Below are 26,059 nucleotides of genomic sequence, written 5' to 3' on the forward strand. Positions count from 1 at the left end.
TCAATCCTATAGAAAATGTGTGGGCAGAACTGAAAAAGCATGTGCGAGCAAGGAGGCCTACAAACCTGACTCAGTTACACCAGCTCTGTCAGGAGGAATGGACCAAAATTCACCAACTTATTGTGGGAAGCTTGTGGAAGGCTACCCGGAACATTTGACCCAAGTTAAACAATTTAAAGGCAATGCTACCAAATTCTAATTGAGTGTATGTAAACTTCTGACCCACTGGGAATGTGATGAAAGAAATAAAATCTGAAATAAATAATTCTCTCTACTATTATTCTGACATTTCACATTCTTAAAATAAAGTGGTGATCCTAACTGACCTAAGACAGGGAATCTTTACTAGGATTAAATGTCAGGAATAGTGAAAAACTGAGTTTAAATATATTTGGCTAAGGGGTGTGTAAACTTCCGACTTCAACTGTACATAAATAAAAAAATTAAGAAAATACAGTTAGGGTTGGGTCCCCCCTAGCAGCATGAGGCCCTAAGCGACCGCTTATGTCGCTTATGCCTGGAGGCGGCCCTGGGTCTGAACATTAACATGCATTGCTTGCGATACGGTTTTGGAAGCATAAGGACCTTTCATATCAGTGAGAAATAATAATAATACTTTTTTTACAAAAAGGTTAAATTGATACACACCTTGATAGGGTTATGCTTAGTGTTCCCACACGGCCATATCTCCATGTTACAGCGCTTGTTGTTTACCAAAAACAGACGAAAGACAAGAGGCGACCACCTGTGCTCATTAGCTATCTTTCTGCGAACATCTGTGTAAGCATAACTCGGGAAGTGTAGTTTCGACGGATCGAGTCACCAATAGCTGTATGGATCTGTAACTGCTACAGTAAGTCTACCTTTTTTATTTTAAGGATTCTTTCTCGCTGATGAAAGATAAAGACCATATGTTTAGAAAGCCGTATTTCAAGTGATGATTATTCAAGTTTCTAAATGTTAAAACACAGAGGGTTGTGCGTACGGCCCAGTACATCACTAGGGCCAAGCTTCCTGCCATCCAGGACCTCTATACTAGGTGGTATCAGAGGAAGGCCGTAAAATGTGCATTGTTCCCCCACCCCCTCTTTTACGCTGCTGCTACTCTCTGTTTATTATCTATGCATAGTCACTTTAACTCTACCTACATGTACATATTACCTCAATTACCTCGACTAACCTGTGCCCCCGCACATTGACTCTGTACCAGTTCCCCCTGTTGAAAACAAATTAAAATAAAATGTATGCACTCACTAACTGTAAGTCGCTCTGGATAAGAGCGTCTGCTAAATTACTAAAATGTACATGTAAATGTATATAGCCTCGCTACTGTTATTTTATTTTACTGCTGCTCTTTAATTATTTACTTAACACTTATTTTTCTTAACTGCATTGTTGGTTAAGGGCTTGTAAGTAAGCATTTCACTGTAAAGTCTACACCTGTTGTATTCGACGCATGTGACATACAATTTTATTTGATTTAGTTGACATGAGGCATTCATGGACGAAGCTAATGGCTGAGAACTGTAGGGAGAAGGCAGAATGACACCTAGAGCTTTCCAGAGCTAATACAATCCCAGCTAAACATAGGCATAGCATAGATAAGTACTTTATTTATTATTTTCCATGTCACATACAGATAAAGGACACATTGTCATGAATAGTTATCCCCTTGTGTTCACATGGTTCCAGTATGATACCCCCAGTAGCTACCATCTCTCTCTCTCACACACATACACACACACACTAGCAGTTAGAACAAACTCATTTGGACTTGTTCTCTCTCGCTCCCTCTCGTAGCATGGCAGATAAACAGGATAAGAGTGAGCTGAAGGCGGAGCTGGAGAGGAAGAAGCAACGCCTGGCCCAAATCAGAGAGGAGAAGAAGAGAAAAGAGGAGGAGAAGAACAAGAAGAAGGATGTGAGTAGAGAGAAGAGAAGAAATATGTAGAACATGGCTTGATGCAGAGGAGTGGGGGCGTTTAGTATAGGAGTATTACAGTATCATGTTATAGCCTACATATGCAGTATTTATTACATTACTGTCTCCCTGTCCCTCCCATTCAACAAATCCCCTCATGCTACCCTTACCCTCTCTCCCCCTGTAGGGGTCTGACTCTAAGCGGGGAGGGGAGGGGGGTGGAGCCTGTGCACCAGACTCGTCTGACCTGGAGAAGAAGAGGAGAGAGGCTGAAGCTCTACTGCAGAGCATGGGGATTAACCCTGATATACCCAATGGTAAGGACACGCACACACGCACGCACAAACACACATTTTATATTCTAATTTAATGTTCACCGTCTGTGATTAACATTTGAGTGTTACACCAATTTAATTTCTTTGTCCTGTCTTGGTTTTGTTGAATCGTTAAAGAATTATTCACAACTTTTCTAACTGTTGTTTTCTCTTCTGGTTTTGAACAAGCCTTTCTGCATGAAGCCTCAGCATGCCACTTAACCCTACTTTTTCTCTCTCTTCTCCCTTTATTTCTTTTGCTTTTTTGTATCTTCCCCCTTTTTTATTTTCCGACTAACCAACTGACCACTCACTCACTCACTCACTCACTCACTCACTCACTCACTCACTCACTCACTCACTCACTCACTCACCCTCAACAGCCCAGCCTCTGAGGGTAATAACAGAGGATACGTGTTTGTTCCACTATCTAGTCCCCGCCCCCATGTCTCCCTCAGCCAAGTCAATGTGCAGCGAGACAGGAAGCCAGGACTCAGGAGATGGAAACACCAGGTACGTGTGTCTATATGATTAACTACACTGAACAACAATAGAAACGCAACATGTGAAGTGTTGGTCCCATGTTTCATGAGCTGGCTGAAATAAAAGATCCCCAACATTTTCCATACACACAAAAAGCTTATTTCGTTTCACAAATTTGTTTACATCCCTTAGTTAGTGAACATTTATCTTTTGCCAAGATAATCCATCCACCTGACAGGTGTGGCATATCAAGAAGCTGATTAAACAGCATGATCATTACACAGGTGCAGTTTTGTCACACAACACAATGCCACAGTCTCAAGTTTTGAGGGAGCGTGCAGTTGGCATGTTGACTGCAAGAATGTCCACCAGAGCTGTTGCCAGATAATTGAATGTTCATTTCAATACCATAAGCCGCCTTCAACGTCGTTTTAGAGAATTTGGCAGTATGTCCAACAGGCCTCACAACCGCAGACCACGTGTAACCACGCCAGCCCAGGACCTCCATGTCCGGCTTCTTCACCTGCGGGATCGTCTGAGACCAGCCACCCGCACAGCTGTTGAAACTGTGGATTTGCACAAACAAAGAATTTCTGCTCAAACGGTCAGAAACCGTCTCAGGGAAGCTCATCTGCGTGCTCGTCGTCCTCACCAGGGTCTTGATCTGACTGCAGTTTGGCGTCGTAACCGACTTCAGTGGGCAAATGCTCACCTTCGATGGCTACTGGCATGTTGGAGAAGTGTGCTCTTCACGGGTGAATCCCGGTTTCAACTGTACCGGGCAGATGGCAGACAGCGTGTATGGCGTCGTGTGGGCGAGCGGTTTGCTGATGTCACTGTTGTGAACAGAGTACCCCATGGTGGCATGTCACCCATTGAGCATGTTTGGGATGCTCTGGTTCGACGCATACTACAGCGTGTTCCAGTTTCCGCCAATATCCAGCAACTTCGCACAGCCATTGAAGAGGAGTGGGACAACATTCCACAGGCCACAATCAACAGCCTGATCAACTCAATGCGAAGGAGACGTGTCGCGCTGCATGAGGCAAATGGTGGTCACACCAGATACTGACTGGTTTTCTGATCCACACCACCAACTTTTTTTTGAAAGGTATCTCTGACCAACAGATGTATTTCTGCATTCCCAGTCACGTGAAATCCATCGATTACGGCCTAATTTATTTATTTCAATTAACTGATTTCCTTATATGAACTGTAACTCAGGAAAATCTTTGAAATTGTTGCACGTTGCGTTTATATTTTTGTTCAGTGTACTTGCATGCTCAGTATTTATTAACAACACGTGTGTAAATTCTGACCTGCATGCTTTCTCTCTTTCACTTCCCGCTCCACCCTTCTCTCTATCGCTCTCTCTCTCTCCATCTCTCTCTCTCTCCCTCCCTGTTGTTTTGTCTTTGTTTCTCTCGCTCCATATCTCTCCATCATTCTCCCTCCCCTCTCTTCACTCCGCTCTGACTCCTCTCTCTCTCCTTCTCGCTCTCCTTATCTCTCTCTCTCTTTCTCTCTTTCTGACTAACTGCTGCCCCCTGGTGGTGTGTTGTGGCTGTATCAGGACGTTACACTGGGATCCTGACCCCTCTACTCTGCAGCTGCACTCTGACTCTGAACTACTGGGGTACTGCTCTGCTCTCTCTTACTCTCTAAGACACATACCCCTACTTGGGCTGGAGTACTGCTCCTCTCTTCTGTTCCTCCTGGTCCTTTCCTTGGTGGACATGTGTACATGTAGAGTGTTTGTCTTTCTAATGGTGTGTTTGGATGTGGAAGAGTCTCTGACCTTGTGTGTGCGTGCGTGAGAGAGAGAGAGTCTGTATAATGTTGTGGCTGTGTTTTTTAGGTTTGTATGTGTCTCTGACTATGTATGTGTCACCAGGCGAGGTTTGAGGCTTGGCATGGCAAAGGTGACCCAGGTGGATTTCCCACCCAAAGAGTCTGTGTCCTACTCCAAGGAGACACAGACCCCCACCTATACACAAACACACACCCAGGACAAACCAGGTAGTCCTTGAGTTTTAATGCGTCACCAGCAATTTACAGACTTTTAAGTATGTTGTGAGCATGATATTGAACCTGTGTGTGTGTGTGTGTGTGTGTGTGTGTGTGTGTGTGTGTGTGTGTGTGTGTGTGTGAAGCAGAGGAGGAGGAGGAGGAGGAGGAGGAGATGGCCGAGCCCAAGCCAGCAGAGGAGTCCCAGGAGGAGAAAGCTGATCAGGAGGAGAAGCAGGAAGAAGGTGAGACTGACTATACCCTCCAACCTCTAACCTGTGACCTGTAAGTTGGCTAGCCCTGCCTACACCACTGCTGATATTCATGGGTGTGTGTGTGTAGTCCCTCCCAAGGAACTGACTGAAGAGGAGAAGATGCACCTTCTCCACTCAGAGGAGTTCATGACGTTCTTCGATCGAGGGAGCAGGATCGTGGAGCGGGCTCTGTCTGAACGAGTGGACGTCTGCTTTGACTACAGCGGCCGAGACCTGGAAGACAAGGAGGGGTGAGACACCAAAAAAAATTACGATTATGATTATTATTATTATTTGTCACATACACAGTTTACAGCAGGTATAAAAGGTGCCGCAAAATGCTTGTGTGTTAGCTCCCTCAACATTGTAGTACAATAATCAATATCAATAATAAACACACACACTCACAGCTATAGAGAGCGTATGTTTTTATTGCACCCTCTCTCCCCCTCTTCCTCTCTCCCCCTCCTCCTCTCCTCCTCCACTCTCCCCCTCCTCCTCCTCCACTCTCCCCCTCCTCCTCTCCTCCTCCTCCTCCACTCTCCCCCTCCTCCTCCACTCTCCCCCTCTCCTCCACTCTCCCCCTCCCCCCTCTCCTCCACTCTCCCCCTCCTCCTCCACTCTCCCCCTCCTCCTCCTCACTCTCCCCCTCCTCCTCCTCACTCTCCCTCTCCTCTCTCCCCCTCCTCCTCCTCTCTCCCCCTCCTCCTCCTCTCTCCCCCTCCTCCTCCTCCTCTCTCCCCCTCTCTCCACCTCCTCCTCCTCCTCTCTCCCCCTCCTCTCTCCACCTCCTCTCTCTCTCCTCCTCCTCTCTCACCCACCCCCTCCTCCTCTCTCACCCCCTCCTCCTCTCTCACCCCCCACCCCCTCCTCCTCTCTCACCCCCCTCCTCCTCCCCCTCACCTTCTCCTCCCCCTCACCGCCTCCTCTCTCCCCCTCCTCCCTCTCCCCCTCCTCCTCCTCTACTCTCCCCCTCCTCCTCCTCTACTCTCCTCCTCTCTCTCCTCCCTCCTCTCTCTCCCTCCTCCTCCTCTCTCTCCTCCACTCTCCCCCTCCTCCTCTCTCTCCCTCTCCTCCACTCTCCCCCTCCTCCTCTCTCTCCCTCTCCTCCACTCTCCCCCTCCTCCTCCTCTCTCTCCTCCACTCTCTCCTCCACTCTCCTCCTCCTCTCTCTCCCTCTTCTCCACTGCCCTCCCCCTCCTCCTCTCTCTACCCCCTCCTCCACTCTCCCCATCCTCCTCTCTCTACCCCCTCCTCCTCTCTCTCTCTCGCTCTCTGTTTCCAGTGAGATGCAGGCGGGGGCAAAGATGTCTCTGAACAGGGTGTTCTCTGACGAACGTTGGTCCAAGAACAGAGTGGTCACCTGTCTGGACTGGTCTCCTCAGGTAAGAGAGTGTGTAATGATTCTAAATATACACTGAGTGTACAAAACCTGCTCTTTCTATGACAGACTGACCAGGTGAATCCAGGTGAAAGCTATGATCCCTTATTGATGTCACTTGTTAAATCCACTTCAATCAGTGTAGATGAAGAGGAGGAGACAGGTTAAAGAAGGATTTTCAAGCCTTGAGACATGGATTGTGTATGTGTGCCATTCAGAGGGTGAATGGGCAAGACAAAATAAGTGCCTTTAAATGGGGTATGGTAGTAGGAGCCAGGCACACCTGTTTTAGTGTGTCAAGAACTGCAACGCTGCTGGGTTTTTCACGCTCAACAGTTTCCCGTGTGTATCAAGAATGGTCCACCACCCAAAGGACATCCAGCCAACTTCACACAACTTTGGGAAGCATTGGAGTCAACATGGGCCAGCATCCCTGTGGAACACTTTGGACACCTTGTAGAGACCATGCCCCGACGAATTCAGGCTGTTCCGAGGGCAAAAGGAAGGTGTTCCTAATGTTTTGTAGATTCAGTGTATATACTGTATGTAACTGTTGGATTCATATTAATCTCTTGTGTTTGACTCCTGTTCGATTCAGTACCCTGAGCTGCTGGTGGCCTCCTACAACAACAACGAGGATGCTCCTCATGAGCCTGACGGAGTGGCTCTGGTCTGGAACATGAAATACAAGAAGACAACACCCGAATACACCTTCCACTGCCAGGTACGCACACTCATGAACGCAAGCATGCATACACACCAGTGGAGGCTGCTGAGGGGAGGACGGCTCATAATAATGGCTGGAACGGAGTGAATGGAATGGCATTGATACCATTCCAGTTATTCCGCTCCAGCCATTACCACAAGCCCGTCCTCCCCAATAAAGGTGCCACCAACCTCCTGTGATACACACACACACACATCCACACTGCTCTGCGAAAATCATTTTCTTCTGCCTCTCCTCCAGTCTGCAGTGATGTCAGCAGCATTCGCCAGGTTCCATCCTAACCTGGTTGTGGGCGGGACTTACTCAGGCCAGATCGTCCTATGGGACAACAGGAGCAACAAGAGAACACCTGTACAGAGAACTCCCCTTTCTGCATCCGCTCACACGGTAACACACACAGAGTGCTCAATAGCTTTCAAATTGTGAAATTGTTTACATTTTATTATACAGGTACAACCTAATATTAGCCACATACATTTTAGATTTGTCATTTAGCAGACGCTCTTATCCAGAGAGAATTAAAGGAGCAATTAGGGTTAAGTGCCTTGCTCAAGGGCCCATCGGTAGATTTTTCATCTAGGCGGCTCGGGGATTCGAACCAGCAACCTTTTGGTTACTGGCCCAACCGCTAGGCTACCTGCCGCCCATAGAGACTGAACTGTGTCTGTGTCCGGTGATGTTCAGCACCCAGTGTACTGTGTGAACGTGGTGGGGACCCAGAATGCTCACAACCTCATCAGCATCTCGACTGACGGAAAGATGTGCTCCTGGAGCCTGGACATGCTGTCTCAACCACAGGTACTACTGCAGCGTGTGTATGTGTTACAGGACATCGCAGAGCTAGTGTTTTGGCAGTCTTAATGCTGTATGTGTTACAGGACATCGCAGAGCTAGTGTTTTGGCAGTCTTAATGCTGTGTGTGTTACAGGACATCGCAGAGCTAGTGTTTTGGCAGTCTTAATGCTGTATGTGTTACAGGACATCGCAGAGCTAGTGTTTTGGCAGTCTTAATGCTGTGTGTGTTACAGGACATCGCAGAGCTAGTGTTTTGGCAGTCTTAATGCTGTGTGTGTTACAGGACATCGCAGAGCTAGTGTTTTGGCAGTCTTAATGCTGTATGTGTTACAGGACAGTCTGGAGCTGGTGTTTAAGCAGTCGAAGGCAGTAGCAGTGACCTCCATGGCTTTTCCTCTGGGTGACGTCAACAACTTTGTGGTCGGCAGTGAAGATGGATCGGTGTACACCGCCTGCCGCCACGGGAGGTACGTGAGTGTGTGTGTGTGTGATTTAATTTTGCGATGGGAAGTAACGATTGCTTTGTGCACATCCTGTGTGTTACAGTAAGGCAGGCATCAGTGATGTGTTTGAGGGGCACCATGGTCCAGTCACTGGGCTGAGCTGTCACAGTGCCGGGGGTCCCGTGGATTTCTCCCATCTCTTCATCTCTGCCTCCTTCGACTGGACCGTCAAGCTGTGGACCACCAAGGTAACACACACACACACACATTAACCCTACCTCTTTCTTTAACTTAACAGTACCTTCTCTCTCTCTGTAGAGTACCCGTCCTCTGTATTCGTTTGAGGACAGCTGTGACTATGTGTATGATGTCATGTGGTCTCCCACACACCCCGCCCTCTTCGCCTGTGTGGACGGATCTGGACGCCTGGACCTGTGGAACCTCAACAACGACACAGAGGTACACACACACACCAGAGGCGGCTGGTGGTAGGAGCTATAGGACGGGCTCATTGTAATGGCTGGAATGGAATTAATGGAACAGTATCAAACGTATGGAAACCACTTCTGACTGTTCCAAATGTACCATTCCAGCCATTAGAATGAGCCCGTCCTCCTATAGCTCCTCCCACACACACAGTACAAACAACAGACATACATATGAACAATGCAACAAACAGTGTGTGTGTGTGTGTGTCCTAGGTGCCCAGTGCGAGTGTGTGTGTGGATGGGTCTCCTGCTCTGAACCGTGTGCGTTGGGCTCACTCAGGGAGAGAGATCGCTACAGGAGACTCAGACGGACAGGTGCTGGTCTATGACGTAGGAGAGGTGAGAGATCTATTCCTTCATCAAGTAAAACCCTTATACTGCTGCAGTGTCATACCTGAATTTGTTTAACCCGTGTGTGTGTTCCACAGCAAATCTGTGTGCCCAAGGCAGATGAGTGGACCCGTTTGGTGCACACGCTCGTGGAGATCAACGAGAACCGAGATGAAGGGGACGAGCTGGCCGCGCAGCGCCTAGTCGCCTGATCGCCATGGTAACCACTCCTGCTCTCGCTTCCAAATCCTCCCTCCCTCCAAATGGAACAGGATGAGGTGTGGTGTTTATCCTTTCAGGTTCTAGAACGATCCAGAACGTTGAGTGTTCTGTCCACAGCTCTTCCAACTCAGTGCTTTTCTAAATATGCAAAACTTTGTACCTTTTTACTACTTTGTATTTATACGTTTGAGACGTCTGTTTATTCCCTAAAGGCTGATGTGTGTTTAATGGTGAAGAACAGGAACAGGAATAGGATGACCCATGCTATGCCCATTCCAACCTTTATAGACTACGGCAGCAATGCCCTCACATTTTAGCTTCAATTGTATTTATCCATGCTCTTGCACATATTTTCAACATATTACATATTTAAACATGTCTGTGGATAGCTTTACTAGTATATCCCTTAACATTAGCGCTACACCTAAGCTCATACCACTACAAGACAAAAAGTGCTTTTTAAATTAACTTTACTTGCCTTGACTGAATATGTTAGTGGTTTTTGAATAAACCAGAGTTAAAAAATTTACTGTACCTGTAGGTCTCTTAATAGAAACCCAGTTTCTCTCTCCTTCCTGAAAGGATGTTAATGAAGTATTTCCTCATATGAAGATATGGACCTAAGCAGAGCCATAGATGCATACAGAGTTTGGCCAACTATCCTCCATGTTAGCACCAAATTCTAATTAGCATTTCAACTAGACTTTTGTTGTTGGAACATTGTCCATTACACAATTCTCTGTTGGAAGGAGTTTGTCAAACTCTGTATAGATATGCTCCTTATCTAATGAATTTGATTTAATAGAAACATTTAATCAGTATAACATGAAGTGACCAAGTCTAGTATTACACCAAAGGTTTTGCTTGTCCTTTTTTGCTGTTTATTCCCCTTGAAATAAACACTAACCTCTAAATTTAAAACCATACATATGATTTATTTATTTCAATAAAATACACAGAATGAATTGAAATGGATTTAAGTTATGGTCTAATCCTTTGCTCATGATTCTCCTCAAACACATGTTGAAATTGTCTGTACATCAATCAGTAAGAGTGATTCAAGAGACGGAGTCCCAACGTCATTCTAACATAACATTACCGTCATGTTGCTTTCTAACATTACTGCAACACTTGTCACCAAAACATTTCTCTCATCATGGTGTTGCTCTAAGATTACCATAAGATTGTTGTCCAACATTACAGTAACACTTTTTCTTTCCAGCAGTGTCACGTCTCTGTACAGCAGATCTACAATATGTACAGTAACTTCTTGTGCAAGGCCCAATCAGAGTAAAGCCTTACACACGCTGTCCAATCAAATATCCCCTACACACTGTCCAATCATAGTAGCCTTACACACACTGTGCATCAAAGAAAAATTTGAAAATCAAAATCAGTTATTAATGAGAAGAGGAGCCAGCAGAGAGAAAGGGGAATGGGGGAGAGAGAAAGGGGAATGGGGGAGAGAGAAAGGGGAATGGGGAGAGAAATGGAAGAGAGCAGAGGAGTAGAGGGAGGGACAGAGAGAGACGAGGCTCCTTTTCAACTACACGTTTCAGATGAAGAGGGATGGAGAGAAGAGAAGAGGAGCATGCAGCCACTGGAGAAACAACACAGTACAGTACAGTGTTCAGGTTACTGACTGAGCTTTAACTACTGACCTACAGTCAGCTCTCCAGGACCAGGGAGAGAGAGCACTGAAGTAGTCCCTGGGAGGGGAGGGGTGGGGGGCAGTGTGTATGTGTGTACGTCCTGTGTGTACGTCTGGTTACATGGACCCTGGGAGTGTGTGTGCATTTCTGGTTACATGGCCCTTCGAACTGAGTGTGTGTGTATTAGTATGTATTTTTGTGCATGGCCCCTAGGAGTGTGTGTGTGTGTGTGTGTGTGTGTGTGTGTGTGTGTGTGTGTGTGTGTGTGTGTCTAAGTGTATAGCCCTAGTGGAGTGGTGGCCGGTAGCTAGAGGGGCAGTCTTTAGGGGGCAGTAGCCTCCTCTTGGGGGGGAGCAGAAGAGGTGTCATGGTGTATGGAGACCACTCCAGAGGACTTGAACTTGGGCAGGTGGAGGCCAAACTTGTTCTCCACACCAGCGAAGGTGGCCGTAGCCAGACGGTAGCCGCCCACGTGGTCAGCGCTGACCGGAGGAAGCTCCGAGATACGAGACTTAGGAGTGGGCTCAGACCCTGATGGACGACTGGAGAGAGAAAGAAATGTGAGACATTGTATCTTACCTAAAAATGCTAACTTGCGTTATAACAGTGGGGAGAGTGTGTGTACTTACTGTCCTCCGAAATCCACATTTAACCACCTCTGTAGAAGCTCATAGGTCACCAGAGTCACCCCAAACTGAGGAGAGGATCGACACATACGAGCTGGGGAGAGAAAGAGAGAAAGTAAGCAAATTCCCATTTCTGCATGCACGCACAGACACATACACACACACACACACACCTCCAGCTCCCTTCCACAGTGCTCTGAATCCCTCCTCCTGCATGATTTTCCTGAAGCAGTCCGTGACTCCAGTGTAGGTGGTCTGTCCCGCCCTCGCTGCTACCTGCAGGCGTGTCTTGATGACATCAGCAGGCGTCACCAGAGAGGCAGCAGGGATACCTGGGAAATGGAGTAAGAAAGGGTATCACCGGAGGCTAGGACTGTTTGACAGTCAAATAAAATGGAATTGAATTGCAACTCTGGGTAGGTCTGTGTAGTGTGTGTACCTCCGATGGCTCCAGCAGCTAACAGCTGTAACGCGCCCAGTCTTCCCTGCTCGTCGGCGAACTGAGCCTTGGTGTGGGCGTACACCGGGAAGAAGATGGCTGAGAAAGGGATGTCTCTCAAGAAACATGCTTTAGCACCCTACACACACACAAAGAGTAAGTGACATTATTTTCAATCAAAAAGGCCTGTTTCCCAAATTACAAGAACAATGCCACCAGACGTAATGGTCAAACACACACACCTTGTAGAGGCCAAACAAGCCGAGGTCTCGAATGACACTGAGGGCGCTGATTCTGGGCCCTGTGGTGATCTCTCCTGCCACCTGCAGTCTGATCTTGACTATCTCCAGCGGGTTAGTAAAGACCACCTGGGAACCCCCTGCCTGCAGAGAGAGAGACATAAGGGGAAATAAGTTAGCAAGAGATGGACGAGGAAGAGAGGGTTGCTACCACACCCTCCCATTTAGGTAGGATTAGGTGGAATAGAATGGGCTGGGTAGTTTGAGTGAGATGGAACAGGGCCAGTCATACTCACACAGGCTCCAGCCAGCACCTCAGCAGCAAAGGGAATGGTGTCACCTTTACCGGTGAACTTGTCTCTCACAAAGTCATTCACCTACAGGGAGAGAGGGGGGACAGAGAGAGAGCGAATCAGCAGAAAGATACTACAGAGGGAATGAAGTGTTATCTTAAGTTGCATCTCCATAGTGATTGGCTGAGTGGACTGGAAGGGGAAGAGTTTGACTCACTGTGAGTTTGATGGCCTTCTCTGGAGCCACGCCTATGAGCTGGGGAAGAAGACCTGGAGAGCAGCATGGGAGATTGAGTCCACATATGACATGAACCACATCTCATGATGACTAGTTTCTCAGTGTAGAAGGAGAGAAGGGAGGAGAAAAGAGTGCAGGGATGAGAATGAAGGAAAGGTGAGAATTAAAAAGGACAAAGGAAGTGGGTGAATGGACGGATGCAGATTTAGTGTGGCAGTGTGGGTGAGCCAACACTAGATGGCAGCCTTGCAGTCCTTTGTCCATTAACAGAAGAGAGAGCGGAGGAGGAGAGTAGCCCATAAAGGTAAAAGAAGAGCAGGTAATAAAAAAAATATGTGGACCAGGAGAAAAGAGAGGAGGCGAGAGAAAGGAAAACAGCAGCTAAGAGAGGAGGCGAGAGAAAGGAAAACAGCAGCTAAGAGAGGAGGCGAGAGAAAGGAAAACAGCAGCTAAGAGAGGAGGCGAGAGAAAGGAAAACAGCAGCTAAGAGAGGAGGCGAGAGAAAGGAAAACAGCAGCTAAGAGAGGAGGCGAGAGAAAGGAAAACAGCAGCTAAGAGAGGAGGCGAGAGAAAGGAAAACAGCAGCTAAGAGAGGAGGCGAGAGAAAGGAAAACAGCAGCTAAGAGAGGAGGCGAGAGAAAGGAAAACAGCAGCTAAGAGAGGAGGCGAGAGAAAGGAAAACAGCAGCTAAGAGAGGAGGCGAGAGAAAGGAAAACAGCAGCTAAGAGAGGAAGAGTGATCAGGAGAGCAGCCAAGAAGTGTCTGTCCGTACCTCTGTAGAAGCCGAAGAAGCCTTCGTAGCGCAGCACCTTCTTGGCACAGTCAAAGCTGTTCTTGTACATAAGTTCTCCTACGAACGAGCCTGTACTCCTCTGGTTCTGCATCCTGGTCTTCACCAGGTCTATAGGATACACCGCCGTGGCTCCCGTAGCTACACACACACAGTCTTGTTTTACTAACCTTGTGGGGGCAATTGACTCCTATTCAAAATCCTATTTTCCCAAACCCCAAAACCTAACCTTAACCCCCCAGTCCCTTACCACCCCACCCCCAGTCCCCTACCCCATCTCATCAACCCCCCCCCAGTCCCCCATCTCATCAACCCCCCCCCAGTCCCCCATCTCATCAACCCCCCAGTCCCCCATCTCATCAACCCCCCAGTCCCCCATCTCATCAACCCCCCAGTCCCTTATCTCATCAACCCCCCCAGTCCCTTATCTCATCAACCCCCCAGTCCCTTATCTCATCAACCCCCCCAGTCCCTTATCTCATCAACCCCCCCAGTCCCTTATCTCATCAACCCCCCAGTCCCTTATCTCATCAACCCCCCAGTCCCTTACCTCATCAACCCCCCAGTCCCCCCATCTCATCAACCCCCAGTCCCTTACCTCATCAACCCCCAGTCCCCCATCTCATCAACCCCCCAGTCCCCCATCTCATCAACCCCCCAGTCCCTTATCTCATCAACCCCCAGTCCCTTATCTCATCAACCCCCCAGTCCCTTATCTCATCAACCCCCCAGTCCCTTATCTCATCAACCCCCCAGTCCCTTATCTCATCAACCCCCCAGTCCCTTATCTCATCAACCCCCCCAGTCCCTTATCTCATCAACCCCCCCCAGTCCCTTACCTCCAGCAATAGAGCCCAAGCTGAACCGGTAGGCCGACTCTGCAGCCTGCAGCAACACTGACCTGGAACCATCACCCTGGCTCTGCTACAGAGAGACAGTCACACATGCATGCTCATTTACTTGCGCGCGCACACACACAGTCACACACACAGTCATTCACTTGCACACACAGGTCTCTTACCTGTTTCTGTATCTCAGCCAGGTGATAGGGTAGCGCTCCCTCCTCCAGTGGGGCTATCCTCTCAATGTCCGAAAAGTTCAGACGTCTGAGACAACACAGCACCATTACCACACAATATTCAATAGGTTTGCCCCAGCACTCTGAACAGGTATGATTGTGTAAGGGACACATGCATATATTATGCATACAGTACAAGGCTGAAGAGCGATATTCATGCATGTGTGTGTGTTTACCCAGAGTGGGAGTGCAGGCCTGATAGCTGGTACAGGATGTCGATCTCCATGGGAGAGATCTGGCCAAACTTGTTAGCAGCAAAGATAAACTCCTCTAGAGAGGGAGATCGAGAGACAGGGAGGAAGAGAGGAAGAGAGAGGGTGTTAGAGAGAGAAAAAGGTTAATAGACTGCATAACACAGACGTACTACATAGATTGAGAGAGCTCGCCAAGTCCCTCTTCAACATGACAGTTCCTCTGCTGGCAGCTAACAGATGACTGGAAGGTGTGATCCCACTACTCCGCTCACTCTAACATGTCTTGAGCACTTCTGACAAGTGTGTGTGCAGGGTTCTCCCCAGGTGGTGCTGCTGAGTACGACCAGGGAGGAGATCCGGAGGGTGTTAGTGCCCCCCTTTGGACTCTTATGTGTTTTCTAACACCTGTAACTGCCATTTCCTGTAATCTAGAGCAACAAATGGCCTTATATGAGAACAAATAAAGCAACAAATAATAATACAACATTTACTTACTTTTAGTTTTTTATTACATAGTGGAGCAGCCAGTCCAAAGGTGGCGCAGTGCCTCTCTTCCATTCTTTGGGGAGAACCCTGGTGTGTGTCAGTACAGTGTACGTGTGTGTGGAAGGGTATACGAGGGGTATGGATGGATGTGTGTATACATGAGTGCGTGTATGTGGAACATGCGTGTTACCTTTAGTGGCCAGTGTGTTACCTTTAGTGGCCAGTGTGTTACCTTTAGTGGCCAGTGTGTTACCTTTAGTGGCCAGTGTGTTACCTTTAGTGGCCAGTGTGTTACCTTTAGTGGCCAGTGTGTTACCTTTAGTGACCAGTGTGTCCTTGCGGGTCCCGGACAGTGTGCTGTAGATCTTGCGGATCAGCTCCATGTTGTTGAGGAGAGAGTTAAAGGCGTTGAAGTAGGAGAAGCTGACCATGTGAGAGGTGCTGCCCCCCGCAGCCTGGGAGGACAATCACACAGAGGAGGGTTAGAACAGGCGTGCCGCCCCGTGATCAACAGGGTACTCTCCCTCCCTCGCTTTCTTTTACTCCCCAGTTCTCTCCATCTTCTCTTACACACCGACTCTCTCTCTGTTATCCCACACACACTCGTATACACAGTACACACACACTTACCGAAACCAGGTTTTCCTCCACGAACGGTGTGAGCACGTGGTGTCGGATGGTGGCCATGATGTCACTGAAGTCCATGGCAGAGATGGTGCCACTCTTGTTCTTGTCCTTCTGAGCAAAGGCCTGGCGGGCATGCTCCAACTGCAACTCCTGTAGACAGAGAACGAGTGTGATTGACTGTGTGGTGTGAGTGAGTGAATAAGTGCGTGAGTGGAGAGTGAGTGAATACCTGTAGGAACTGGGTGAACTCAAGGTAGCTAAGGCGTTTCTTGCGGTCGTGTCCAAAGTGCAGGCGGATGAACTCACAGTCCCAATTAAAGGGGATGTGGTGGTGCACTGTGGTCTGGCTGAAGATGTCCCGCACATTCTCTGTTAAAGGGTAGGATAACGTGAGAGAGAACCATAGAATTGGAATGAGTAGAATGGAGATTGCCATTCAATGCAATGTTATGTGATGGGAGGAACGGCGGCCATCTTGGGTGTACCATTTTAAAATGTCTTCACATCATCTCAGAATTCTGTTTCTTTCTGTGAACACAGGGACAAATCTGTTCTACTCATTCTAATTCTATGCCAGACCATTAATAGCCCACATTCATCAGATTTGAATTACAGTAACCTTTAGGCTGATTGAGTATACTAACAAACCATAATTGGTTCCCTTTTATTAGGCATGCCAAGCGCGCGCTCACACACACCCACATCCTCTCAAGCACTAAAAAAGTGTGTGTGAGAGTGTCAGTGTATTAGAGAGATCGTAATAGCGTGCTAAGTCGTAATCCTATTAACAATGAAATGATTACAACATTTTCTGGGCTGAAACGATGGGAACAGTTGACAAAAGCAGGTACAAATCCCCAAACCCCCCCCCCCACACACACACAGACAGTAACGTACCAAAAGAGATATCTCCAGTGCCTGTCTTGTCAAACAGCTGGAAGGCTACGATGAAGAGTGCATCCGGAACACACAGCACCGACTCAAACGCTAAGAACTCCTGGAACGAGATCAGCCTGGGTGTGTTTTGTGGAGAGAGAGAAAGAGGGGTGACATTACACACACGATGATGCCATGAAGGACAAAGCTTCAGTTACACAACATCCAATCCGAAGGAGAAAGGCTCAGCTTTCACTGAAACATCATAAAAATGTCAACAATGATCTAGGGCGAGATTAGGCCATGCCGTATTTCTTAAAATTACCCCATGCATTTAAAATACTGTAAACCAATTGTAATGAATTTGAATTCATTTCTGTAAACTGAATTAAAAGTAGAAGGTTCATTGGGGATTCGCTGCTTGTCAGAGGTCATTACTTTTAAACAGCTCTGAATGACACAGATGTGTGGTTCTGCACCCTGCAAGACAACACTTTTATTGATAATTTTATCCGTTACCTGACTGACTGAGGTTAAGACTAGTTGACCCTTGTAGCCAAACAATGAGTGAGACTTCTATTTTATTTGTTGATATTTTTCATTGTTTCTTTGAGACATTTGACCTTGAAGGAGTAAATGTTTTCAGAATCACATGAATCATTAACTCCTACGTCTAACTCTCATAGGAGTGCATATAGTCCACTAGATAGATGTTGTATTGTGACATACACCGGATAGGTGCAGTGAAATGTGTTGTTTTACAGGGTCAGCCATAGTAGTACAGCGCCCCCTGGAGCAAATTAGGGTTAAGTGACTTGCTCAAGGGCACGTCGACAGATCTTTCACCTGGTTGGCTTGGGTATTCAAACCTGCGACCTTTCGGTTACTGGCCCAACCCTAACCACTAGGCTACCTGCCGTTAGGCTACATGGTAACTGCTTGTGTGTGTGTCTGTGTTAGAGCTGGGAGATTTGGACCAAAATCCATATCATAATAAATGGACAGAATTATCACAATAAAACGGAACGATAAGTTTATAACAATGTGCACACCACAGTTATTTATTGTATTTTTATAATACCCTTAAAACGACCACTATTTTGAATGTTGTAGCTATCAATTGTCACATTAACAATTACCTATATTTGCATCTTTTTTCATTTCAATCTTCACATTTCTCTAGTAGGGCCCTACTACCGTGATAAGCTAAATGTCCATGACAAGTGGTTGGTGTCCATAATTCAGTTTATCATCCCACCTCTAGTGTGTGTAATCTTATCTATGAGGGTCCATTACGGAAGCTACTGTTCTTACAGACCCAATAACATCCTAATTAACTGTGATGAGCAGCACCATTCTTGTCTGTGTGTGTCAGATCACTCTATCATTCCCTGTTGCAGGAGCCTTCTGCTCAATGAAAACAATCTCACATTGTTGATGTTAGGAGTGGAGAGACAGAGAGATCAACCATTTCCAGGCCCAGGGACATGTACTAGTCTGTGGCGACCTAAAAAAGAACTGGACAAGAACCTGACACTCTCAGCACACAGGGGGACAAACACCTACCTGGAGGTGACAGCATTCCCTCCCCCATATGCCACCCTAGACACAACTATGACAAAAAAACAAAACAAAAACAAGGGTCACAACTCCTGCAGCTCTGCCGCATGTTGGGTCTGTACCACAGGAGGTTGGTGGCACCTTAATTGGGGAGGACGGGCTCATGGTAATGGCTGGTGCGGAATAGATGGAATTGTATCAAATACATCAAACCATTATTTTGAGCCGTCCTACCCTCAGCCGCCTCCACTGGTCTGTACATAGTTAATGGTAGGCTTCGAGTGGACTCTTACGGTAGGTACACCTACAGCTCATCCCTTGGCAGTAGTACTGTAGATTGCTTTATCACTGACCTCAACCCAGAGTCTCTCAGAGAGTTCAGTCAGCCCACTGACACCCCTATCAGATCACAGCAAAATCACTGTCTACTTGAACTGAGCAATACTCAAATCATGAGGCATCAAAGCCAAAAGGAAAATGCATAATGTTAAGAAATGCTATAGATGGAAGGAAAGTAGTGTAGAAACCTACCAAAAAACAATTAGGCAACAACAAATGCAATCCCTTTTAGACAACTTCCTGGACAAAACGTTTCACTGTAATAGTGAAGATGTAAACTTGGCAGTAGAAAACCAAACAGTATATTTGACTTCTCAGCTTCCCTATCAAATCTAAAACTGTCAAGCAGACAACCTAAGAAATGTAACAATGGCAAATGGTTTGATGAAGAATGCAAAAACCTAAGATTTTTTTTTAGAAACCTATCCAACCAAAAACATAGAGACCCAGAAAACCTGAGCCTACATTCACTATGGTGAATCACTAGAACAATACAGAAATACACTACGGAAAAAGAAGGAACAGCATGTCAGAATCTGCTCAATGCAAGTGAAAAATCCATAGAATCTAACCACTTCTGGGAAAATTGGAAGACACTGGAGAAGAGTCCCCTAAGCAAGCTGATCCCGGGGCTCTGTTCACAAACACAAACAGACCCCACAGAGCCCCAGGACAACAACACATTTAGACCCAACCAAATCATGAGAACACAAAAATAATTACTTGACACATTGGAAAGAATTAACAAAAAAACAGAGTGCTATTTGGCCCTAAACAGAGAGTTCACAGTGGTAGAATACCTGACCACTGTGACTGACCCAAACTTAAAGAGAGCTTTGACTATGCACAGACTCAGTGAGCATAGCCTTGCTATTGAGAAAGGCAGCCGTAGGCAGAGCTGGCTCTCAAGAGAAGACACACTACCCACAAAATGAGGTGGAAACTGAGCTGCACTTTCTAACCTCCTGCCAAATGTATGACCATATTAGAGACACATATTTCCCTCAGATTACACAGATCCACAAAGAATTCCAAAACAAACCCAATTTTGATAAACTCCCTTATCTACTGGGTGAAATACCAGTGTGCAATCACAGCTGCAAGATTTGTGAGCTGTTGCCACAAGAAAAGGGCAACCAGTGAAGAACAAACCCCATTGTAAATACAACCCATTTTTATGTTTATTTATTTTCCCATTCGTACTTTATCTATTTTTTTGCACATTGTTACAACACTGTATATATACATAATATGACATTTGAAATGTCTTTATTCTTTTGGAACTTCTGAGTGTAATTTGTTCACAGTGTTTACTGTTCACTTTTTATTGTTTATTTCACTTTTGTTTACTATCTACTTCACTTGCTTTGGCAATGTTAACATACGTTTCCCATGCCAATAAAGCCCTGAGAGAGAGAGAGAGAGAGAGAGAGAGAGAGAGAGAGAGAGAGAGAGAGAGAGAGAGAGAGAGAAAGGCAGGAAGCTTGAGCAACTGTTCCTCATGTCCACAGAAAGAGAGAGAGAAGGGAGGCAGCTCTTCACCCATCTTTGGTGAAGAGAGGGTGCGAAACACAGATAGACAAAGAGAAAGAGGGGGAGGACAGAGAGAGGGTGAATGTAGACAGCTCCTTACCCGTCCTTGGTGGTATCAGCTACACCTGCGATGAGCTGGACAGTTTTGGGGTTGTGGTGGATCTGTGTTTGCAGGCCAAGGTACTTCTGCACAAAGTCCCCCGGGGTCATCAACTTCTCACCATCCGCATCCACCACACTGGCATGCTGGAGGGGTTACGACAGAAACAAATAACGTCACATTGGGTCCCTTCCCTGTACTGGTATAACAATCGTAACCCTGACCATTATCAGGACGGTTACGACAGAAACCGACATCGAGTCATTGAGTTTCCTGCTAAGGTGTAGGAGATGCAGGTAGCGTAGTGGGTAAGAGCGTTGTGCCAGTAACCGAAAGGTCGCTGGTTCTAATCCCCGAGCCGACTAGGTGAAAAATCTGTCGATGTGCCCTTAAGCAAGGCACTTAACCCTAATTGCTCCTGTAAGTCGCTCTGGATAAGAGCGTCTGCTAAATGACTAAAATGTAAAAAAAAAGATGCAAAAGAAAAACTTTAGACGTCTATTTCGGTCCGTCTATCGGTCTGCTAATACAGGACTAGTAAAGGCCCAGTGCACTACTTTTGTGAAAATAATTTAAACTAAATTTATGTGAGTATTTACCAGCATTTGTGACTTGAGTCTGATAATTATCAGGAACAAAAACGTTAATCTGATAATACTTGTGGAATAAAAAAATACTTGCTTGATATGTTTTCCAGATTCTTGAAATACTTTGCAAATGCAACTTATCTCTGTGAAAACTGAAATGGTCTATTCGTTCCTTTTACATATTAGTAGACGCTCTTATCCAGTGCAACTAACAGTTGAGAGTGCACATACATTTTCGTACTGGTCCCCCATTGGAATCGAACCCATAACCCTAGCATTGCAAGCGCCATGCTCTACCAACTGAGCCACATCATCACAAACCACTTGATGTCTCACTGTACTCAATTACTGTATTGTGCATTGTTTATCCTTCATGGTGATGGAAAGTCTACAGGTACAAACCTATATGAGCAGCCTATGTACAATACAGTAATATACATTTACATTAAGTGGTTTGTAAGGATGGTAAATTAATACTGCACAAGAAGTGGATGTTTTTCATGTTATTTGATCAAGAAAAACATTTAATTTGATGTGGATGTTGGGTGTCTTTGCCCATAACTTTGCACCTTTTGATGTAAATGTTTGAGGACAGGGTTTTGTTCTTTCTGGATGCCATTAGAATGACAGAATCGCAGAGAAAGGGACAGGGCAACAACTCTTACAATTCCAACTAATGAATCCTGCAACATACTGTTCTTTATTACACAACTACCTTTTTGCCAAAGCGGAGATGCAGATGATTTTCTTTTGCCCACGCTACAGACGTCTATCGGTCCGCTAATACCACTAAATGCCCAATGCACCACTTACGTGGGAAAACCCCCTTCTTTTTTTAAATATTGTATTTATTCATCATCATAATTATTATTGTTCAGGGGTTGCTGCCACACACTCAGCACCCCTACTTCCCGCGTATGACTTGACATGTCCTACTGACAGCTCATGGTGAACTAGTCTATTTACAAGGATTCAGATTCCCATTTCTTAGAGGAATAAGAACTTTGCAGAAAGTATTGTGTAACATCTCTTTACCATCTTATCCAGAGCGACTTACAGGAGCAATTAGAGTTAAGTGCCTAGCTCAAGGGCACATTGACCGATTTTTCACCTAGTCGGCTCAGACTACCTGCCGCCCCAGCTTTCCAATGCTTTGTGAGCTAAGCCATCTTAGGCTTTATGTTATGTTTTCAGCAGCTCTTTTAACCAATACAAGGCACTGGCTGCTGTTTTGTCCAGAGCGATGAAGGATGTCACTCAAGCACAACAGTGTGCAACTGCGAATACACAGTAGAAGAGCCCTTATTTATGTTCAATGTGGACCTCACAGCTTCAGTGGGTTCTTAGAAATACTGAATACTAAATGCTGTACAATGTTTTCACTGATATATGACCTCTAACATGACATACACATTTTACATATACTGTGTGACCCCCCCCCACCCCAGGCATTCAGCTTTGGAATTCAGCCAATGCTTGCTTACTCCCTCACTCACTGCCTGCCACATTCAAACACCTAACACAGGCAAATGTCACATGACTCAAGCTATGTCAGAGGGACTTCTTGTGTCAAGGGTAACTGCCACTTATGTTTCCTACCAGCCAGGCCCTCATGCCATGCCTGTACCTGCCCTTCTCAGTGCTTTAATGCATAGGGTGCATTCTGGTCTATAACCTCTTCTCCTGTCCTCCATGTAGAACAGATGAAGAGGAAAACGGATGAAGAGGAAACACTATTGAGATACACCTTTCACCATTACTGTGTGTGTTTTTGAGTAGTTTGGTATTTTATTAGGATTCCTTTTAGCTGTTGCGAAAGCTGCAGCTACTCTTCCTAGGGTCCACACAAAACATGAAATAATACAGAACATTAACAGACAAGAACAGCTCAAGGTCCAAACTACATAACGTGTGTGTTAGTCTTTAAAGAGCATAGTGATACAGCTCCCCACAAGGTACCCTCAAGTTAAATCGTGACTTCTGACCTCTAGCCTCGGATTCTACAGTTCACCCTGGGGGGAAAGTGACCCTAGATGTTTCCCAGAGGAACTGAACTATAGTCAGTTTTACATCATCTTCCTGATGGAGGTGGTTATGATTTAGGGAGGGTAGCTGATTCTAAGCTGTGATTGTGAGTCACTTTGCATATAAACTGCATGTGCACAGTGATAATTTGTGGCAGGCTAAAGTTGAAGGACAAAGAGTTGTTCTTACCTTCTGAAAGATAACCTTCAGCTCGCTCGGGTCTGCCCGTTTGGTGGATTGCACCTGCCAAGCAATATGATTAAGATAAAACATGTAAGGTAATGAGTCATTCTGCAGCAAAAACGAAAACACAGCGACTATTGACATGTACATAATGTAAAATGTTAACTAGTAAGGCTGTTTGGTTTTGTAATCAATCGTAGCTAGCTGACACTGGGATAAATCAGCTGGAATGCTTTGAGTGAGTGTCTCCTTGCAATTGGAAATGACATGAAAAGATTCAAAAAGCAAACAGAGGACTTGAAAGAATGCTATCCTACGAGACAGACAATGCTTGTCAAAACAAATGCTAATGCAAAGTATCACACAAACTGTTACTGCAGGCGAGTTGACCAGGAAACACTGCTACTGCTAACTAGCTAGCTACTGGCTAGTTAGCTACAGTAACGTTACTAAAAAAATGAAGACACAAACCCTTCTTCAAATGACTCGTTAGGTTTAAAACAGCAAAGAGCAGAGCTGATAATAGTGAATTTAGACACACATGATGGTAGTTGAGTGATGCGGTTGTCATTATTGCACAATCTTGCGAGTTAGTAGATAGCTAGTATCGCAATGTTAATCAGATGTAGTAGCTAGTGCTAGCCTTATCGCTAACTCTGGTTTGTGGATGTTCATTCAAGGCCAGAGACCGGGCGTTAGCGCAGTGACGCTAGGAGCAATGAATGCCCTACACCCGCCAAATACAGACTCAAATGATCCCTTAAACGATATAGTCATAACCCCAATACAACAAAACAGATAAAACATGCAGACAACATTAAAAGCGATTTCTGAAACGTAAAGCAAGCGATGCCGAAGTCACCTTGACCGCCATGTTGGTTTTGACGTCACGTACAGCTAGCTGGCGCAGGCGCTTTCACTGAAGAATACCAAAGAAATTACATTTTTATTTTTATTTTTTTATTTCACCTTTATTTAACCAGGTAAGCCAGTTGAGAACAAGTTCTCATTTACAACTGCGACCTGGCCAAGATAAAGCAAAGCAGTGCGATAAAAACAACAACAAGCTCCGGTCTAATCTGAGACGATTGCATCAACCCCACTAGTCTAGTCTAGCCCGTGTCCCTTTGACTTTATGTTCTAAAAGTAGGGAGGTGTCTCCTCAGCTGTAGCGGTCGTGGTTCGAGCATTCGATGGGTGATGTAAGGACACGTTTCTATTGCACAGTGTTTAAATCTGAGCCTGAGTGAAAAGTGAAAACAGACTGCTAACTATTCAGACCAATCGAATAATTAACCTGGCCACACAAATACAGTAGCCTATTTGTGGGGAGAACAAATATTGCATAGCATAACCGTGGGAAGTAGAGGTGTATTTGAAATAAAATAAAAATCACAAAAGTAGTGCACTGGGCCTTTAATAGTCCTGCATTAGCGGATCCCCCCTTGAAGAAAAAAAATCGCAGCACCCCACCCCCAAACTACTTCCTATGTTGCATAGACCAATATGCTATACATCATTCAATAATGTAATGACCTGTAGGCTCTCTCGAGACTGAAACTCACTCAACCTGGTAGACCGGGGAAAAAAACGTGAAGCAGTAGCCTAATCCAACAATACACATGTTGTAATGCTATGTTAGGTCTACCTTCTGAAAGCCATTTCAACTAAAGGTTCTGTTGACTAGTTTATCTATAGGGCCTAAATTCAAATGGCAAGTTTTTCCATCCCATTGTTCCCCAGGTTGAAATAAAAATCGGAAACCAAACCTATAAGCAATGTGTGTAAACTTCCCCCCTTTCCGCTGATCTGAAATCAGTTTAAAACTGACACCCTTGTGCCAAGCCCAGGCCAGAACACAGAGTATGTGTGCCTTAACTCTGCTGTTATCCAGTTAAGTACAGAGGTCTTTAATGAGGTTTAGTCATTAGGAACTGGCTCATGTGTAAGGAGGAAAGAGGAGAATAGCTAACTGGGATTATCTAGCTGCTCTCTGCTGTTTTCCTCTCTCTCTCTCTCTGTCTCACTCTCTCTCGCTCTCTCAAATCAATCAAATCAAATCGAATTTTGTTTGTCACATGCGCCGAATACAACAGGTGTAGACCTTACAGTGAAATGCTTACTTACAAGCCCTTACCAACAATGCAGTTTTAAGAAAGAATACCAAAACAAATCACAAAAAAATACAATATAAAATAATACTAAATAAAAGTAACAAATAATTAAAGAGCAGCAGTAAAAATAACAATTGCGAGGCTATATACAGGGGGTACCGGTACCGAGTCAATGTGCGGGGGCACCGGTTAGTCGAGGTAATTGAGGTAATATATATTATACTGGTAGAGTTATTAAAGTGACTATGCATAGATAATAAACAGAGAGTAGCAGCAGCGTAAAAGAGGGGGGTAGCCATTTGATTAGATGTTCAGGAGTCTTATGGCTTGGGGGTAGAAGCTGTTTAGAAGCCTCTTGGACCTAGACTTGGCGCTCCGGTACCGCTTGCTGTGCGGTAGCAGAGAGAACAGTCTAAGACTAGGGTGGCTGAAGTCTTTGACAACTTTTAGGGCCTTCCTCTGACACTGCCTGGCATAGAGGTCCTGGAGGTCTCTCTCTCTGTCTCTCTCACTCTCTCTCTCAGGGCCATAGCTAGGGTCTGAGTTTAGTGATCTGTTAGCAGACATTTTTTGTGGGGTAGTTTTAAAGCGAATTTCCTGCAATTCCTGTGTGGTATCGCGTCGATGCTGGTACCTATTGCTGTCAAACAAAGAGTCCGCTCATACTGAACTTTGATCATAAGGTTTATTCATATCACAAGATTTCAGCATGAGC

At 45.7% G+C, this 26,059-nt stretch overlaps 2 protein-coding genes across 10 annotated transcripts in view; one reads left to right on the forward strand and one right to left on the reverse strand.

The window, feature by feature from the left end:
• LOC121535528 (dynein, cytoplasmic 1, intermediate chain 2a) overlaps positions 1-10,330 on the forward strand; it is a 22,855-nt gene extending 12,525 nt beyond the window's left edge. For 3 of the 9 annotated variants that reach the window (XM_041842676.2, XM_041842677.2, XM_041842675.2), the window contains exons 2-17: positions 1,801-1,921; positions 2,109-2,238; positions 2,619-2,748; positions 4,292-4,354; positions 4,613-4,737; positions 4,872-4,970; positions 5,068-5,230; positions 6,265-6,364; positions 6,959-7,084; positions 7,328-7,474; positions 7,772-7,885; positions 8,216-8,349; positions 8,429-8,573; positions 8,644-8,784; positions 9,027-9,152; positions 9,242-10,330. In XM_041842676.2, the coding sequence (XP_041698610.2) occupies positions 1,802-1,921; positions 2,109-2,238; positions 2,619-2,748; positions 4,292-4,354; positions 4,613-4,737; positions 4,872-4,970; positions 5,068-5,230; positions 6,265-6,364; positions 6,959-7,084; positions 7,328-7,474; positions 7,772-7,885; positions 8,216-8,349; positions 8,429-8,573; positions 8,644-8,784; positions 9,027-9,152; positions 9,242-9,355 (1,977 nt within the window). In that variant the 5' untranslated portion in view covers position 1,801 and the 3' untranslated portion in view covers positions 9,356-10,330. The remainder of the gene's footprint in view (positions 1-1,800; positions 1,922-2,108; positions 2,239-2,618; positions 2,749-4,291; positions 4,355-4,612; positions 4,738-4,871; positions 4,971-5,067; positions 5,231-6,264; positions 6,365-6,958; positions 7,085-7,327; positions 7,475-7,771; positions 7,886-8,215; positions 8,350-8,428; positions 8,574-8,643; positions 8,785-9,026; positions 9,153-9,241) is intronic. The other 6 variants (XM_041842679.2, XM_041842680.2, XM_041842681.2 and 3 more) reach the window with 6 other exon arrangements.
• On the reverse strand, positions 10,276-24,166 carry slc25a12 (solute carrier family 25 member 12). Its single transcript, XM_041842674.2, has 18 exons — positions 24,093-24,166; positions 23,237-23,290; positions 20,436-20,581; positions 16,925-17,040; positions 16,257-16,396; positions 16,031-16,177; positions 15,717-15,855; positions 14,897-14,990; positions 14,664-14,748; positions 14,482-14,566; positions 13,625-13,783; positions 12,832-12,884; positions 12,618-12,698; positions 12,325-12,465; positions 12,083-12,221; positions 11,817-11,975; positions 11,647-11,737; positions 10,276-11,559 (listed from the first exon to the last, which is right to left on the reverse strand). The coding sequence occupies exons 1-18, from the start codon at positions 24,102-24,104 to the stop codon at positions 11,340-11,342; spliced, it is 2,061 nt and encodes a 686-aa protein (XP_041698608.1). The 5' UTR covers positions 24,105-24,166; the 3' UTR covers positions 10,276-11,339.
• Positions 24,167-26,059: the final 1,893 nt, after the last annotated feature.

The sequence above is a fragment of the Coregonus clupeaformis genome, chromosome 21 (assembly GCF_020615455.1).
Source record: "Coregonus clupeaformis isolate EN_2021a chromosome 21, ASM2061545v1, whole genome shotgun sequence".
NCBI classification, from domain to species: Eukaryota; Metazoa; Chordata; class Actinopteri; order Salmoniformes; family Salmonidae; genus Coregonus; species Coregonus clupeaformis.

What these genes read in the sequence shown, in the direction of transcription:
- slc25a12 (XM_041842674.2), bottom strand. An exon ending in AGCTGCTGGAGCCATCGGAG is followed by an intron (nt 11,976 to 12,082) that starts GTACACACACTA and finishes TCCATTTCCCAG; the next exon opens with GTATCCCTGCTGCCTCTCTG. An exon ending in AATGTGGATTTCGGAGGACA is followed by an intron (nt 11,560 to 11,646) that starts GTAAGTACACAC and finishes TTCTCTCTCCAG; the next exon opens with TCGTCCATCAGGGTCTGAGC.